The sequence below is a fragment of the Falco cherrug genome, chromosome 11 (assembly GCF_023634085.1).
Source record: "Falco cherrug isolate bFalChe1 chromosome 11, bFalChe1.pri, whole genome shotgun sequence".
Lineage (NCBI taxonomy): Eukaryota > Metazoa > Chordata > Aves > Falconiformes > Falconidae > Falco > Falco cherrug.
In genome coordinates, this window is record NC_073707.1 from 5,469,658 (window position 1) to 5,488,092 (window position 18,435).

Here is an 18,435-nt window from a genome sequence, read left to right on the forward strand (position 1 = left end):
GCAGGACCGAGCGACGTCTTTTGTCAAGCACAGAAGCCAGGGGAGAGGAGAAGAAGGTCGGCACCTCGCTGGTGCCACAAGGCATGCACACACACCGAGAGCGCACTTGCAAGCCTTCTCATCAGTCAGAGGAACTGCTTCCTCGAGCAGAGAAGTGCCATCCGAACAAGGCCGGTACAGCAAGAGCTGTTCTGGCATGAATCAAGCTCAGCGCTCAGAAAAGTGCAAAGCCTCAGTAGCAAGTACCATGGAGCCATTGACTCCCCTCTGTAAATGCACCAGTGCCCAAAAAAAGCCAGAAGTGAACTGCTTTGCCCACAGTCACACGGGGCAGCAGCAGCAGAACCAGCATCTCCTGCACCCCAGGGCTTCTGCCCCCGTTTGCTGCCCCTCCAGCAGCACACTCTGCTCGCAGCTGGTTTCACATTCTCTCCCTGGCTGGCTTTTTGGACCACTAAATGACATGCCGTTGTTGATAACAATGCTGTCATCACAGTGTTAGAGCTGCAGCTGGGGCCCTTTTGATGCTACAGAGAGCAAACCTATTGCCAGGGTGCCCAGGAGCAGGTTGGAGGGACACACCACCTGTGTGGAGAGCAGGGACACTGTGTGCCTCGCCGTCTGAAGAGACACGGGGGGGCACAGCCAGGAGAGAAGCATATTTAAAATAACAGATTAAGCTAATTACACGATTAGTTTTCAGGTATATTTTGTAGTATCCACGTGGAAGGATGTGCTCTTCCACTGAATGTGGAACCTCCTCACAAATGTTCCTGGGTTGGCGTGCCCATGTGGGGTGATGGCCCTCTCAGGGGTCCCAGCCCTACAGCAAGCTCCTTGGGCACTGGTGGGAGGGAGAGGTGTCTGGGCAGCTTGGAGAGGAGATCCTTCCTGCTGAACTTGAGGCACAGACTGCTCCCTTTGAAGGCCTCCCAGAGCATCCATGGGGAATTTAGGTACTTCACCATGACCGCAGCACTTGGCACCTGAAACTGCAGCAGGCACGACATGCCCAGAAGAGGCAGAAGGATCCCACATGCAGTTGTCGCGTTCAGCAGGGGTTGCAAAGCTATACTGAAGTCCGGCTTAAAAGAGCAAATCTCTACCTTTAGTTTTTCCCTCCAAACACTGCATTTAAATTGTGCGCGCGCTGGATACAGCCTGTCTTTTTTGGGTGGGCACAGGTAACCCAGCCCAGAGCAACCGGAGAAGGATTTGTGCTGGGACGGCTCATGGTGGTGAGGATGGAGGTGCTTACCGGTGCTCAGCGCGGTGTATTCGTAGGGGTCTGATAGGAAGTGGGGCAGGGTAACCAGGAACGCCCCCAGTGCCAGCAGCAGCCCCCCCATGCCGATCACCCGTGGGCGGTGAACTCGGCTGCCGAAGTAGCTGACAAAGATGATGAGGACCACGTTGCCGATCTGGAAAGGGCACAGCAAAATGGGAATGTCAGAAGACATCACGGAGGAAGTCAAGACCCTATAACTGGTCCCCAATGGCTGTGTTTGGGTGGGTGGAGAGCTCCCTTGTCAGGTGGTGTTTGGCCCCCCCAAAAGCAGGAATGGGACAGCCCTTCACCCTGCATATTCGCAGCAAGTCAGTGGTCCCTCCCCATCGAAAGCCAGCGGGACAGCTCCTGGGTGTCCATCACCCACGTGCATCCCTTGCTGTCACGGGTGACTTCACAACCTCCTGTGACCTGGCTGGGGCTTTTTCCAGCACCCACACCTGCCCCCCACCCCACAGGATATGGCATAAACTAATATTTCCCCCAAACACAGCAAGAAATGAAGCGTGATGCCTCCATTCCCCTGACTCTAAACAGACCCAAAGTCCAGCTCATTGCAAATGTTTGTGACTCTGGGCATTTGCAGCTGCAGGTATGATCAGTTCAAAAGCTGGGAAAACATGCAGCTTTCTCAGGCAAGTGGACGAACACCATAAAATTACCATTACATTGGCTTTGTCAGCTTGGGACAAGCTAAACATTATTTTAACCTCAGCATGTGTGGCTAAGAATACTTTTTATTTATGTTTACATGGGCTCTTTCACTTGTCTCTTTGTGGTTTTTGTTCTTGGAATTGCTGCAGCCATCAGTGCAAAAAGGTGGGACAGACCGGGCAGCTCAAACAGAGTTGGAGTAAAGCACAGAAAGTTCTCTCAGAAAGCAGAGGAATAAAGCCGTATCTGTTGTCTACAAGCTGCTACTCCTTAACAGCGTGGCAGACGTCCTGCTCCAGTCCTTTTCCCCTTTATATTCTTGCAGTAACAGCCCTGCATGACGTTTGCTTTGGTATCACTTCTCCAGGCATTAATTCTCATCGGCCTAAGTTCTCTGGTGGGTCAGGAGCACGTGGGTTACAGCTCTGAGACACTCCGCAGGGCTTAATTATACCAGTTCATTATTACCAATGTTGTACTGTCCATACTGAGTCCCTTTCTTTGCATGGCTTGGACCTAGCCACAATCAGTGGGAAGTCCTTCACTGGTCTCAGCAGACTTTGAGCCAGCCTTTTTAATGCCAGATGTAGGTGCTGGTTGAAGTAAGACCTGGGCATCTACTTCCCCAAGGACCCAGGAGGATCCCCAGTGCCCAGCCTCTCGGTGGATCCCATGCAAGACCAGCTGTGGGCATGGTGGTGGGTTGCCACCAAGCACTTCCTGGTCTCTGCCACCAAAAGAAAGTCTCTGCCAGCAGGTCTTTTCCTAGCTGGCCTTGAAGAGCTACCAGGAAGGATACAATTCATGATAAGGTAAACTAGAAAACTTACTCCAGAGACAAGTGATTAGAAAGTGTTTGTGGGAAAATCCTCAGCCAGGTCAGCAATATGTCAGTGAAAGTCACTACTTTGCTGCAGGGCCATGAGGAGCTGAGACCACTGGAGAAAAGGACTAGATCTTGGAGAGACAGCTGGCCAGGGTCTCCTTTTAGAGAAAGTTTGGAATGATTCAGGCCAGGCTCTTTCCCAAAGCCAGTGAGAAACCTACAAAAATAGATACTTCTACTGGAAATTGCTCACAGAGATGTAGTTGTGTGGATACTACTCATAATAAAAAGCTCTTCTTCACAACAGCTGTTAACTGCGATCAGTGGAGAGGAACCACACTGCATGTTTTCTGTCTCCCAGTCATGTCTCTGCTGGATGTGCACGGCATCCCAAGGTGGAGTGGACTCCTCCGAAACAACCTGCTTTCTGCAGCTGCCCTCCGAGGCCACGTCCCCACCACATACCCTACGTTCAACCTCCTGGTGTATGGTACAGCAAAAATGAGGTATGAAGACGTTTCCAAGTGCAGAGCAACATCTGCTTCACCTAGCATGTATAGGAATGACCAAGGAAGCCCTGGGTGTGAACAACCCTGAGACCCTATTCTGGGAAGGTCCCCCTGACATTCTGGCCACCCCGTGGGGCCCCTGCACAAGCTTCTCACCAGTTACCTCGTGCAAGCTGGAGATGAAACCTGAAGAGAGACTGGAGAGCCCAAAGCGCTTCTCAATGGTAGTGAGGCTGCTCTTGAAGTTGGCGCTGTAGAGGAGCTGGGAGAGCTGGAGAAGCCCATGGCACAGCACAAACACCTGCAGGCAAAACAAGTGCCATCCCGGTTAGTACCTGCTGAGTGCCCTGCTGATGTGTAACTGCTGGTGGCCTGCCCCGTGCGAGGGATTGGAGAGTCGTACGCACGTGGACTCAAGTTGGCCAACACGGCTGCACCTCTGATATGCAACAGATCTGCTGAAAGGCTCAGGCCTGGATCCATGATGAACTCAGCTTTGCAAAATGAACAATGCAGCGTCCAGAAGAGAGGACAAGGAGCACTGTTTGTTTCTTTTCTCTGCTTTACTGTTATTAAGATTCATTGGTATTTGCCCTGTGACAACCCTTGCGTGGCCCTCAAGGTTACCCCTCCAACCCGAGGAGGGCCCATTGCGCTGGGAGTCGTACAGTGATGGATGAGACAGCCTTGACTTTGCATAGACTGGGTGGACGCTCCTGAGACCATGTTAGAGCCAACCAGCTGAAAGGGAGCCGTGCTGGCTTAGGCTACCTGAGACCCAGCTATTTCCAGTCGGCCCCTTGGATACGCTCAGCTGTAAAGTCAATTAACAGAACCTGCTCCAAGGGGTGTTGCAAGAAAAAGTTTAAAAAAGGCTTTAAAAGCCCCAGAGGGTAAGGATGAAATATGCACAATGTAGTCTCACTACTGGAACACCTCTGTGGTATTCTAAAAACAGCATCTTCCCCTTGAGCCAGGCTGTGAGCTGAGCCAGCAGCCAACGGAGGCAGCGCTTGCCTGGAGCGGAGGGGGGAACACGGAGAGTTTGCAGGGCAGGGCAGAAGCGTGGTCAAAAGAGCCCGGGTGGCCTGGGAGAGGAAAGTGCTCTCAGCCGGGGATGCAAGAGGCAGCTCACAAGTGTCGTTTGATCTATATTTAGTCAGAAAAGTTTTCCTTTATTTTTCTTGGAATGGAATGCATCCACATGGTGCCAAAAGTATTTTAAAATCATTAAAAAAAAAAAGGGGGGGGGGGGGGGAGGGAAGGGGGGAATGTCTTTTCATTTAAATCCACAGGAAATCAAATATTTGCTGAATACCGGAAGCATGTCCCACAAAGATAACGGTGGGAAGACCGAGATGATGAATGGGGGATCAAAGGTACTGCAGGGCTGACAAATTCCTTATGTCCTTGGCTAGGAGAGCAGCAACACTAATTATTAACATTTATTTGAAATGGTGGTAGCACCCAAAGCCCTGACCCATTGTGTGGAAAGAAAAAAAAACACCCACAAAGCAGAAAAAGAATGAAAATTGTCCACCCGACACAGAGGATGCACATGGTGTAGGGGGGTGGAGCACTTTTTGTGGAGTAGAGGAGGACACAGAGCCAGGTCTATCCATTGCAAGAGAATTTAGGTAGAAGAAGAGGATGGCTTCTTGGGAAGCTTCTCCTGCGAGGGAGGATAGCACCAGTCAGAAGACACAGCTAGGTATCTAAAAGCCTAAGAGATGGGAGAGATGCTGGCAAACAGCAGAAGAGAAGAGGCTGGAGGTGAAGGAGGAGAAAACGGAGCCCTGGCAGTGCAAGGGCAGGTGTGGAACAACCTGGAGACCACAGAAAAGCAGAAGGAGAAAGGCAAACACCAAAAAAGAGGGAAGAAGGGTCACAGGGACCAGCATGAGCTCTCCAGCCACATCCTGAAGGGGTGTCAGCAGACAGGCTAGCACCAAGAAGGTATCTGCCACCACGGCAGCCCAACAGGAGAGGACAAAGTCCCAGGCTGGAACTTTGTGCTGACAAAAAGCCAGAGAGCAATGACGTGGGGTGTAACACGGGAAACCCTCCCAGACAGGGACAAAGTGGAAGTGAAACACTTCAAAGTAAACCCTTGAAGCAGAACAAGCTCTACACCCTCCAGTCAGCAAGTCCTACATTCAAAGCCCCATCCCAGCACATGGTCCTGCAGGTGAAAGGTGGATCCACCACCTTCATCTTCACCCAATCCTGACCTGGGATGACGGTGTAGAGTAGTCCAGCCAGGCTGGTCTGGAGCAGAGAGGTGACTCCTGCGTGGATGAGAAACGGAGAGGGGATCTTGTGGCCAGAGAACATTAATTTTTGTTCCTGAAGCTCTGGCCAGACCCTATTGAAGTCATGCGGATAAGGAAGCACTGGTTAAACAGTGGAGGGCCGGGACCGCCCGAGATGCAGAGCAGCTGGAGGGAGAGCTCTCCCGGTGTGAGGCGTTAGCTGGAGAAGCTGTTTACCACCGGGGAGGGAAGAGGGTGGATCACCAAGGCTGAATTTAGCTCAGCAAATGTCAGCCTAATCCCAGGGCAGACAGGGAGATGAGAAGGAGAGAGAGGATGCTGGTGGGGAGGGAAGATGGGCAGGAGAGGCTGCCTGACTCCCCGGAATGCTGGGGTTGGCAGGGCATGGGAAGAAGGCAGAGGCATGGAAGGACCACGGGGAGCCAGCACTGGCTGTGCTTCACGGGAGGACTGAAGGCAGGAGATGGGAGGGACAAGCTGCGCTCAGAGCGGGCAGGCAGGGAGAGGCAGAGGTGGCAGGATGGCCTGAGATGGGTTTATGCGAAGGTGATAACCTGGGGGTGCACGAAATGGGGCCACAGATCCCGAGATGCCTGGGAGCAAGCTGGGGCTGCCTGCCCTGAGGGAAGGCAAGGTGGGAGAAATGCAGCTGGAGAGCACCAGCAAGGGGAGAAGAAGATTGGCGCTGGGGTGTGACGGCTCCCCTCCTGACCACGAGTCCTCCTAATCTGGCTCCTGCTAGCAGGGTTAGCAGGGGAAGCAGAGGAGCCAGGGGGGATGCTCAGGGCACCCGATCCCACCCTGCACTGCTTCTGGCACTGAGACCACACAGCACCCTCAGCCCTTGGATGCGGAGAGCCTGGACGATGGGAGGCGAAGGGCAGAGGAGATTTTTTTGTTGTTTTTTGTTTGTTTGGGAAGAAGCTGCCACCCAAAACAGTTGGAGCAAAGTAAAACAGCCTTTGCTCCAGGACTTGTGCAGCTGGAGCTCTGCTCTTCTAGACACACTTCGGCTGTCTGGAGGTGAGAGACGTGCCTGATTTAAGACTTCTCCTGCATTCAGCAAACTCAATTCTTATTAAAATAACAACAGCCCAAACACTGAAAGCTCCGAGTGCCGATAGTTGGGAGAGGGGCTTACCTGGAGGGCTCCCCAAAAGGAACCTGGGCACCACCTGACCTTGGCACTGGCCAAGATGCTCCAGTTGGGAAAAGCAGACCTCTGGGGCTGGTGGAGATGTAGGGCACCGCTCTCCCATGTCCCCTTGCAGGTCCTCACGGGTCTCTCCTATCCCCGTCCCTCTCCCCACGCGTCCCCATCCCCACATGTTCATGTTGACCACCCACAGCCTGCTGGTCAATGGAAACCAGCGCTGACCTGCTCCCTTCCAGCTGCAGAGAGCACCAGATGTGCTGTGCTGGCACCTGCTGAGCAACCCCGGGAGGTGATGGAGCTGCTGTCATCCATCTTCCCTAACACTTAGTTTTTAAAGAAAAGCCAAACTCATTTGAAGGGAGTTTTTCTGACGCAAAGCTGACACAACGGCACTGAAGGCGAAGGCGTGATGGGAGGTTAAGGAGTCGGGGACAACTCCCACGAATACAAAGCGCTGACCCTCCAGAGCAGATGCTCCCATCGGAGCCTGTTGTATTTTTGGAGCTGCAGGCAAGCAGGGAGCAGCGCAGAGAGGCTGAAGGCATGCGCCCACACGCACCCGCACACACCCACCAAATCCCCTCTTAATCACCCCCACACTTCCTTCAGAGCGCCCCAGCAATCCTGACTCCAGGCTGTTTATACAAACCACTTGACTCCGTTCCAAGACCCACCTGATTTAAAAGGGAGGCAAATGCCTGTGGGAAGGTCCCTCGCAGACACACTGCTCCCCCCCAACCCCGCTCGTGGGGACCAGCACCCCCCTGGCAATGCTTTCTCAAAAGGAAGAGAAACCCACCCTGCTGCAGGGGAGAGGGGACTGGTCCCTCCATGGCCTGACAACACTTCTCAGGTCCAAGGCGGAGAGCTGGCAGCTATCTGGTCCGTCCCAACCCAAAGCTCCTTCAGAGGAGACGTGTTCAACACATACTTGACCTGATGGGCTGGTGGGGGGCAGGCTGGGCTGCAGGCACCCCCCAGGCATGAGGACACAGCAGCAAGGCTGAGATCCTATCCTGGCACCGATATGTCCCTGTCAGATGCCAGCTATGGCCCCAGTGGCTCGTGCACTCCCAGGAGATGCCCAAGTTGGTGTTTCAGCCCTTGCAGCCGCCTCAGAGGACCCACTTGCACCCTCTCCACTTCCCTGAAGCATACCAGGACTAAAATAAGGCCCTGGGAGGATCGAGGGGGTCTCCCAGCCTTGTGCTGAACCCATAAGGATGAGGAAGCCAGAGCCGAGGGGGTAAACCCATCCCTGAGGTGGGTGTTCTTGGGGTTAGAAGCTTTTGGGGTCAGAGGGAGGTTGGTGCCCCGGGGGCTGGGTGCGGGCAGCAGGTGCTTACACCACTGCCCCATGTCACACACCAGTGAAGCTGTGTGCCCTTCCCTCGTGGCTCTCTCTTTCCAAATTCCTTATGCAAGATAGGACACTGTCATCACTGTCACTGGCCTTAGCAAACAAGCCCACACAGACTGGACTTTAAAACACCTATTATGAAAGGTGAACTGTTTTGTAAGAGGTTTTTTGGGGACCAGGCTGACAGGTCACCAAGGCAGACAATACAGTGCTGGGCAAGTGGGGTTAAATAAGAAAAAAACCCCACAACCTAACCTGAAGTGCTTGATAATCCCAGCATGCATGTGTTGGGCATGGGTCAGAGTCAAGGTCAGGTAAAAAAAAAATTCAGGTTTCTTTTGCTTTCAGAGGAGTGAACTGCCTCTATGGAGCCTCCAGCATCCAGGAGATTCCTCCAGGTGGGAGCCTGGCTCTGCTTAGCAGGGACCAGGGGTTTGGGAAGATGCTGGTACCTGTGGCACAACCACTGCTCCCTCCTCTCTGCCACCTGGAGAAGCAGATAAAGGGTTAATTCCTTGCTCCGTTTCCACATCTTCACGCTGTGGTTGCGGCACTCATGTCCAAAGTCATCCCTCACCTCATTTCTCAGTGTCTTCAGCTTGGCAGCCCTGTCTGGAGATAGAGAAGGTGGAAATGTTGACGGTGCAGCTCAGTCTGTGAGGAGAAAGCACTGGCAGCTCCCGACTGCGGCTCTCACACGCACACTCCGGTGCTGACCTCCAAGCCCACTGCTGCCACATGGGTGGAAAGAGCCAGGGCTTAATTTGTTAGATGGATGCAAGAGCTGCCTGGGGAGCTGCCAAGAGGAGCGTGGATTCTTGCAGAACCTATCCAGCTGCTCTCAGCTGACGGGGGACACCGAGGTAGGACTTGGCCAAAAGCAGTCGTTGCAGGAAGGCACAAAATTATTCTGGCTGGAGTAAACGTTTGGGAAGGATAGGAGTAAGGATGCTCTGCTAGCTCTTTCCCTCTGCATAGTACTGTTGGAGCTACATTTTGGGCTCTGGAGGGCCAAAGTAAAAGTGTTTGATCTTAGCCGAAAGTCATGGCGCAAAGCAGGAGACCCCAACCTGCCCACCTCTGAAAGCTTCTTCCACTTCACTCTCCTGAGCTTCCAAGGGGAAACAAGAAAGGGGAGGGCGGAACTTTAGAAAGTAACAAGAATATCCTCAAAATTTTAAATAGTCATGGAGAAGACAGGCCGTTTCTTTTAGAGCTTGAATATGCTCAGCAGTCACTACACTACGAGACCCTCCTGCAGCAGGATGGCCGAGATTGCTCAGTCCAAAAGAAATATATCAGCTGGAAATGAAAAGTATATGGGCATGTGTGGGGAAGTAAGTCTCTCCTTGGCATCTCTTTCCTACATGGAGCTGCCTAGACTTATAGATCAAAAAGCACCATGCAAGACGGAAAAAAGCAACCAACATTTCCACAAAAAGAACCAAGTATCCTGCCACACAGCACAAATCCCCACCATCCCTTAACACAAGCTTTGGAGCCTGGAGCATGGCCCACTGGTAGAAGCTGGCTCCTAAATTTTATGTCTACTGCAAAAAAATAAACAAATAATAATAAAAAAAAAAAGTGGTTAGGGGTTGTCTGAAGCACGCCACTGCCCAGATTAGTCACAATGATGACTGTCTGCTGCCCAGTAATCCACGCTTTTCAACCCCCGATTATCAAGTAGAAAGATGTGTTCGCTCCTTTTGCGACAAATGTACAAGTGGGATTTCCCTGCGCATACCGCAGTGCCCTTGCACGGTCTGTGCATCCCCTGCTTTGCTCAGTTGCTGTTGAGGGAGCATCCAGGGGACATAAAAATACGCCCCTGCCTCAACACACAGGTGCCCACTGCAGATGTCAGAAGGAAAGGAGGGTTTTGGCTGTGGAGGATCGCTGAGAGCAGACCCTCAGTGTGTGAGGTGCGAGGGTTTGCTGCTTCCCAAGCTGCTGCTGAGAAAATACTCCCGCCTGCAAAAGACGATGCATATGGTTAGGCAGCCTTCTCGCTCCTTGAGGCCAGACCGAGCTGCGGGTAGGCTGTGTGCTTGGGTCTTTGCTCGTTCCTTTTTGCAAAGGTCGCTCTTCTTTACAGTGCATCAGGATCCGACCGTGATTTCCTTGAAGGCTGCTTCAGCTTGGCTTCATTTTCCCTGACCCGCAAGTGTATGTAAACACCCTCCCGCACGCTCGCAGCCCTGGCCGTGCCTCATGCTCCCTATCAGCGACACTCCTCTCCCGTTTTGCTCGTGGTAATCTTATCTACGCTGACCACTCCTTCTTGTGTTTGGGCACTGAATCACCTTGCCCCTCATAAAATTATCTTGTTTCATGTCTCCTAGACCTTGATCCCACTAAACTTTCCAACCCATTTTGCTGTCTAGCTCTTGCCCATCTTTTTCCTTACCCTGCTGCTGGTGTTACTGGTGAAGGCCAGGTGGCTCCTCCCTTTCGAAACCACCAAAACCAGACATAAACACGGTGTCAGATCCATCCAGACCTAGCCTTTGCTTTCTGATACCAGCAGCACCGCTGCCAGTGCTGGAAGACCCCAGCCACAGCGGGTCCTTCTCCCCCATGCCACCCCACTTGTCCTAAGGACCCTGCCTGCCTCTTTGCTCCGAACACCCACCCAGCTCACCGGCTCTCCTTGCACAGTGCCCAGGGTTGGAATAGCCTTTGGTTTTCTTGCTTTAACCAATGGCCCTCATCAACAGTGACTTTCTTCTCTCGCTGCTTCCCTCTCCAAACCTACAGCCATGCTGCCTTCAGACCAGTGACTTGATGAACCTTCTATTCTTGCCCACAGCTAAATAAAGCAATTCATAATCTTTTCCAACAGGATATGAGAGCACAACTGTTACACCTCCAGGCTTCTGAAATACACTCCTCTCAGCAAATTCCTGAAGCCCCTTATAAAGGAAGGGATAAAACACTTGCTCCAATGCTGTTGGGGTGTCAGATCCCAAGGCAAGGCTCCCACTTCTTCTGCAGAAGGCATTCAGCCTCCCCAGGGTGGGGAGAGCTCCCCGCTCCCGGCCACTGCACCCCGCATGCCCCAGTATCTTCACCCTGGGATGCTTTAAAGCCTTGTCACACTGAGAACCCACAGCCTCCCCTCCCGACCTTGCTGTCCGCCCTCCCACACCATCCCTCCCCCTGCTCCAGTACAGCACCCAAATAAATCTGCCCCAAGGCTTTTGAATCTCCCCCGGGGCTCCCTCCCACTGACAGTAACTCTCTGTTATCCTCCTGCTGCCTTTTCTGTGCCAGGCAGTCTGCAGGGTAAAAGCCTCCCCCTGCATGTGCTCCCAACCATCTCACGCTGCTCCCCCGAGCTCTCCAACTAACTGGCTTCCAGCTGTAACCTGTCCAGCTCAGCTAAGTAACAGGACATTTACAATGCTCTCGTCATTGTCATGTTTCTGGGGATCCCAAACAAGCAATTAGCTATCAATTAAAATAGCACAAACCCACGAAAGAGACAATAAAGGTGAAGAAGCCAAAAAGATCTGAGGCACTGCAAATAGTTAATGCCTCTGAAATAATCCTTTGTCAGTGGGTGTCTGGAAGGGCAAGATGGGTGTGGATGTGATGAATGGAGACAGCAGTTAGGACTCTGGACCAGGGGACATCAGTGGGGTCCATGGACATGCGTGGATATCAAAAAGAATAATCATCCACTTCTCCTCCACCTTTCAGACCCGTTTTGTTCCCTTAGGCTGTGAGGTCCTCGGTGTCCCCAGTGCCACCGGGTGCTAGCACCCACCTGAAGGTTGGCTTCATCTCCCATTTGCCAAGCAGCACCATCGCAACCCCTCAAAATCCCAGTGCCAGTCGGCACAACCCTGGAAGCTCTGGTGAACTTCAAAGCAGGGGGCTGTCCTTGCTCACCATCACCTATCCCCACCCCCGCTGCGGGCTTACCGAGATGCTCTAGGCTTCTCATGGGGGACAGTGCTCAGCAGCAACCTCCCAGCCCCAAAAACTGAAGGCCTTTTGCATTCTTCTTTCTCTCTTCAAGGTGATTCAAGCCAAACAGCCACCTTCTAGAGGGGTCGAGCAACCCCGTCACATCTGAGAGTGCACTCAAAACCCTCAGCACAACGAGCAGGTTTATTCCAGCCACAAGATACAGTGCAGACAGCAAACAGACTGTTGGCCAAGCCAGGCGGTGCCCTTAAATATCAGTGTAGACCGAGCCTTGGTGCCATTCGGTGTAATTGCTTTATTAGCTTCAGTTGTTAATACCCACGTGTAACAGGGAGTAACTTCCACAGCGGCAACAAGGAACTGTCACCAACCACGTTCCCGCAGGGTACAGAGATCAGCTGTAAACGCCTGCTGTGTCAGAGCACGGGTACAAGCCAGTAGCCACATCCAAGGGCACTCACTGCTGCCCTGAGCGCCTGCTTCGGCACCGGTCCCCCAGCAGCACCTCCACACCACCCATCCCCAGAGTCCACACCATCTTCCCTGTCCCACTCTTCAGATCTCTGCAGAACCATTAGAACCACTGCTTTCCACCAGGGTCTTTCCCTCTCTGATGCACATCCCTGGCACCACCATACTCCCGCACCTCCGAACCTCAGCGGCATCAGGGTGAAGAACATCCCGAGAAAGATGGGAACCAGTGCAAGGAGATGGTGGGCTCCGTCGCAGGGAACGTGGAGGAGCAAGACCACTTACACAGGAAAATAATTTGTTATTTTTAGCCCCAGCCCTGCAAAAGGCACTCTGAAAACGATCCGGGCCTGTCAGCTTTATGGATTAAATATGAGCTTCGTGATTAAGACTTGGAGCCTGCTGCAGCTTGGGGATTTTGTTGTGTTGGAAGTACTGTCCCTGTCAGAAACTGCCATAGTTTATACAAGGGCGCTGTGTCTAATTTAAACCCCTTTAGAGTACCTGTCTCTGTGTGGGATGATGCCAGCAGCTTGTCACACAATTAGGTGCTGGGTGAAGACTTTATATAATGCATTATTTGCAGCACCAATGGCTTCTTGCACAAACGAGAGCTAAAAAGCCGTATAAACCCAGCTGCTTGCTTACGCCTTGCCCTCTGCTGAGCCGTTCACAACAAAACAGCGTCCCAAACCTGGAAATTCGGTTGTGACACTTTGATTTTCTACTAATTTTGGGGGGCTGAGAGGATTGACAACTGCACACAGGCTAGTGCTTTCCTACCTTGAAGCATTTATTTTTTTAGTGTATATATACATATTTGACACAAATGTGACAGCACAGGAAGACTGAACAGGTCAGGAAAGGGTGGGGGGTGTCATTGCCTGCTAATTTATATATATTTGCTGTTAGAAACAAGAACTTTGCTCCAAGGGATGGATGTCCTGACTCCCCACCATTCTGGGTGTTACACATCATCCATCTGATGCCAACATGCATGTTTTTATAGAGCTCAAACTGTTCCTTAAGGTGCTTGCACCGTGCCGGTGTTGGGCCATTGACTTTTTAAAACAGAAATGCTTCTTTTCACACGTTGGTTTTCCCTTAGCACAGCTGAACTTGCACCAGCCAGGGCAAACAGGAGGTGGGGGGTCTCCGCTGGCATCTCCAGGAATCACTTTGCATGTGTTCCCACACAGGGCTGCACCACCTCTCCCCCAAAAAACACCTCCAAGGACCCCCAGGTGGGCTCAGCAGTGGGTGCCTGGACAGACTGGGGAGCTCCAGGCTCCTGGCCCGATTGTGAAGGTGCGGCTGGAACCCCAGCAGGCACCAGACATTGGGCATTTCGAGCTGGAGCTGGTGGGTACAGGCAGGAGCCAGGTACCTCTTGGGACAGCCAAAGCTCCTGCCGCCAGCAAAGGGACACCCCCATGTCATCTTCCCTTGGCCAAATGCCCCAGGAGGTCCTGGGCACCGTGTTGACCATGTGCCCTGGGGCATGTGGGGTGCTGAGCACCCAGCCCAACCCCTGTGGCACCCACAGCCCGCAGCCTGCAGCTGCCTATGGGATGAAGAAACGGTTTAACATTTATTTATTTGGTGGGTGGGTTTTTTTTAACCCTAAAGTTTTACATCCTGCAAAAGGCACAGCATTTGGCATTTTTTTTCCAGTTCCAGGATATTTTCACATGCTGCTCTGTAAGTGTGCAGCTGAAGGGAGCTGTGCATATTTCCATGAAAGAGCAGGAACTGCAAGGAGGGCTCTGTTCTTGGCTGTTTTCTGGTGACTTTACTCAACCCACGCCATAGTCATTACTGAACCAGCCCGGAGGGGGTTAGGGACCCTTAGCACCTCCAGAAGAGGAGGGGTCAGGTCACCAGCCCCCTCCAGAGGCATGCCAGAGTAGCCCAGAGGCAGCCTTCAATTACCCAGGGTAATCTCAAACTCTCCCTCCCGAAGCTCACAGCCAAAAGAGGCCATTAAGTCACCTGCTGGAATAGCCCAGCCTGGGCAGTGGGGACCTTCAGGGATGTAGGACCGGAAGACATCATCTGGGATGATGCCTCCAGCCCTGGGATCCTCCGGGGGAAAGAGCACCCTGTTGGGAACAGCCCCATGGCACCCTTCAGCATCCCCATGGCACCCCATGATTTGGTGACACTTTTGCTGCCCAGAAACCAGCTGCAAGCGAGCACAGCCCAAAGGGGACCAGGCAGCCCCATCCTTCACACATGGTGAGGAAAGCTGGATGGCAAATAAAACCCAAACCCATCCCGGACAGCGATGCCCTACCCATGGCTGCACACTCCTGAAAACACGCTCAGCTGGAAAGTGCTGACAAACCCTTCCTCGCAGCAAACACACGCTCTTCTTCAGTAACACTAGTGGGAAATCACACCCCAGCCCTAAGCACGACCAGCAGCACCAGCACAAGGGGGTCCTGACAGCTGGTGGCCCTTTTCATGTACCCAAAGCAGCTCTGCCGTGGGCAGGTGCTGTTGGGAGCTGCCATTCCCCAAAACTGCAGCTGGCTGCTTCGGATGCCAATGTGTGGAGGTGCTGCCAAGCGAGGCATGAAAATCCCCTCCACCCAGCAAAATCCTGGCCGACGCAGGCAGGTGTCCCAGGGACAGGAACCAGCGTGCGCAGCAGCCTCGGTGCCCATCCAAAAATGGGCCAAAATGTGCCACACAGGGAAAAAAAGACAGGGCGAGGGGTGGTGTAAAAGCACAATGGTTAGCAGGGTTTAAAACGTGAGAGGTGGCCAGGGTGGATGGTGTTTTCTCACGCAGGCAGTAACCTCAAGAGCCTGAAGCTCAGGCAGGGACTGGCTTTAAGATGACAGCTCTCACCTTGCTAATAGGGGCAGGTGAGTAACTGGGCAGCCAACACCAGAAAACCCACTTCAGCCTGCTGAGATTTTGCTTCTGTCACTCCAAATGCCCTGCTCATCAAGGTTTTTAAAGCAAGTCAGTGTTATTATAGGGCAGTGGTGGGTTTTTTTCACACCAGGATGTGGTTAATCATTCCCCAGGCAGTAGCACACTGTGTACTGGACACCGTGGGTAAGCCCCACAGCTCACGGAGAGCTGCCCACACAACGCTTCCACGGGGTGTAACACCCACGCGCCCTGCGGGGTACCACCCCGAAACCCACCGAGTTCCCCAGACCTTCCCGCGCGCCGAGCAGGACGGACCTCAGCGGTCTTATCCAGGACTGCCCGAGGAGTGGACTTTCAAATTCTGCATCTGAGCAAACACCCTTCATTTTACTGGCGGTTTGTGGGGACGTGCGGGATGGGTTGGGGTCACTCTCCGTGCAAGCATCCTCCTCCCTCCCCACTGGGGAAGTGGCACATCCCTGCCCGGCCCGCTCCTTACCTTGATGTTGCAGAAGATACTCCGGGAGCAGGTGCCAGAGCTTTTGGGGATGTCAACTGGGGATTTGCTGGCTTCAGGGTGGACTCCCATTGTGGGGGCTTTCTGGGGAGCCCCAAACAGCTGGGCTGCGTGTGGGCTCCTGTCCCTCTCCAGCCTGTCCTGCTGCTGGTCTGTGCTGAAAACCCTCCAAGCCCGCAAGTGAGCAAGGCAGCGTGAGCGCGAAGTTTTTATAAGTCTGCTCTCCGGCACGATGATGAAACCATTTCTCCTCCCTCTTTTGCTTTGTGCACCGAGGGAACTTTAAAGTCACAGGAAGCTAACGCGGCGTGCGGGGAGCAGGTGGGCGTGAGGGCTCGCCGAGCCCCGGCCAGTTTGGGCATGGGGACTGCGGCGGTGTCACGATGCTCGCCCACCCATGGGAGACACCCAGCATCCCGACCAGCTCGTCCCGGCAGCGGCTCCCCTCTGCTGCACTCACACCCGAGGCTGCAGGACGCAGCTGAGCAAGGCACAGGCACCGGCAAAGCAGCTTTCCCGCAGGGAAAACCACTGGGGTGTTAATCCAGTCCCCCCGAAGGGGTGAGAGGAGGGGGAAGCACCTCAGCAAACTGAGATTTGGCTCCCAGGTGGTGGGAGGGGAGGAAATTGAGTGGCCAGATGGAGCAATCCCTCCGAGTTATGGGGTTACAGAGGAAAAAAATTCTCCTGCTTTTCTCTCATGGAAAAAACGGCATTTGTGAAGCTCTTCAGCACTGTTTTTTTACCAGCACCTCTCCGGGGCTTTGTTTATGCAGAGCACTGATTTATTTTGCAGGCTCCTCACAGGGAGGAAAAGTGTCAGAGGGAGAAGGGCAGGTTGAGCCTGGCTGAGGGGAAACCAGCTTCAAGGATTTTGTCAAAGCTATTGCTTTTCCCTGCATAAATCAGGGCAGGGAGAGAGGTGGGAGGACCCTGCCAGAAACAGCGGAGCCCACCTTGGGGTGCCCTGAGCCTGGAGAAACCAAATCCCAGCTCCTTGAATGGTTTCCCTATAGGGGGGCTGGCAGGTCCTTATATACGCCCCAGTATGACACCAAGGTGCCAAGCCCCGCTCTGCGGGCACCCACCAGCACCCACAGCCTGCCCGGGCACCCACCGTGGCCGCTCGCCACGAGAGGGTGCATTGTGCCCGTGGGAGAGGCTCCCTGGGTGCTCCCTGCCCCCACCTCACCCCGCGTCCTGCCAGAGGACCCCCAGGTCAGGACCTTTGGGGTCTGGTGCCAGTCTGACCAGATGTAAGGCTTGAAAGCAGTGGGGAAAATAGCGTTGCTAAGATAAGGAGAGCTGGTTTGGGCTGTCAGCTTCCCGGTTTCCTAGCCCGTTCCCAGGAGCACCGCTTGCCAGGACAGGTGGGTATCACTGGTGGCAAAAAAAAAAAAGCATTCCCTTTCCCCTTCTCCCTTTTTCCACTCCCATCCCCAGATTTGCTAGATCTGGGATCAGGGCACAATGTGAGGAGACCCTTTTCCCCTGACAGAGTCAGCTGAGCCCTTTTATCCACTACTCAATGGCAAAAGAGAGTTTCAGCCTCACCAACAGAAAAGCCGAAGCGAGCCAGCTCTGCTCCTCTCCCATCCTCCCCATGAGCCTGACATGCTGCTGAGCTCATTTTTCAGGCAATGCCTAACCTGCTTGCTAACAGCCCTGTCTTTTCAGTTTATTCTGCAGAGACCCGTGACGCTCACTTTGTTGTAACAACCACCTCCACGCAGCAGCAGCTGTTTCAGCCGCTAACTTCGGCTTTGCCCTACACATTTCTCTCCATGCAGCAAAACGCACCGGGGGAGAGGCACGATGCCCAACAAGCCCTTGCCCTGCCTGGCCGCAGGCAGAAATGACCCCTGCCCCAATGCCCCACATCCTGGATGGGGTTGGAAACCTCCTAACCCCCAGCTGATGACCCCCCCAAGGGGAAGCAAACGGCTGCAGCGAGAGGAAAGGGCATCAGGGCGCTCTGCACGCAGCTTCTGGTAAACGCCCCCACGGGCTGCACTGTCACCATCCCACGGGGATGTGGGTCCTTGCTGGGAACTCGCCGCATGTCCCGGCTGGCCAAGGAAGGGACAGAGGCTGGGGCAGCCTCCCACGTTCTCCAAACCAAAGGACCTGGGTCCCCAGCAGCATGGTGCTCCCCAGGTCTGGCCACCCCCCAGCCAGCTCCCGCTAGATCTTGGACACGGACGGATGCCGCAGAGGGGCTGATTTGCTGGAGGGCAGGAAGAAGTCATGCTAGCAACCCATGCTGCTGTTGTATTTCTCAATCTGCAGCTCTTGCAACAGCGCTGGGGACCTCCCTGCAGGGCTGCACACCTTGCTTACCCACGCCATGCAGCGTCTTGGTCTACACTCCCATGAACAAGCTTCCAGTGAACATTTTTCCCAAGCAGGGAGCATTGCCCAAGCCTTGGCAGCTTATCTAGCTATAGTAAATAGTACAAGAAAGGCTGACAAATCTGAATTTAAAAGTCAAGTCGTGGTGGTTTCAGTTATTAAAGGCAGGCACAATTTAAGGATGCATCCAGTACCTGGTGTGCTGCA

General features: G+C 53.6%; 1 protein-coding gene across 2 annotated transcripts in view; it reads right to left on the reverse strand.

The window, feature by feature from the left end:
* The window catches only part of SLCO2A1 (solute carrier organic anion transporter family member 2A1), a 30,070-nt gene extending 13,878 nt beyond the window's left edge, over positions 1 to 16,192 (reverse strand). Inside the window, exons 1-3 of one of the 2 annotated variants that reach the window (XM_005437144.3) lie at positions 15,859 to 16,164; positions 3,441 to 3,578; positions 1,259 to 1,421 (exon numbers count right to left, since the gene is read on the reverse strand). In XM_005437144.3, coding sequence (XP_005437201.1) covers positions 1,259 to 1,421; positions 3,441 to 3,578; positions 15,859 to 15,948 — 391 coding nt within the window. In that variant the 5' untranslated portion in view covers positions 15,949 to 16,164. Of the gene's footprint in view, positions 1 to 1,258; positions 1,422 to 3,440; positions 3,579 to 15,858 lie in introns of both variants that reach the window. The other variant, XM_027802337.2, reaches the window with a different exon arrangement.
* Positions 16,193 to 18,435: the final 2,243 nt, after the last annotated feature.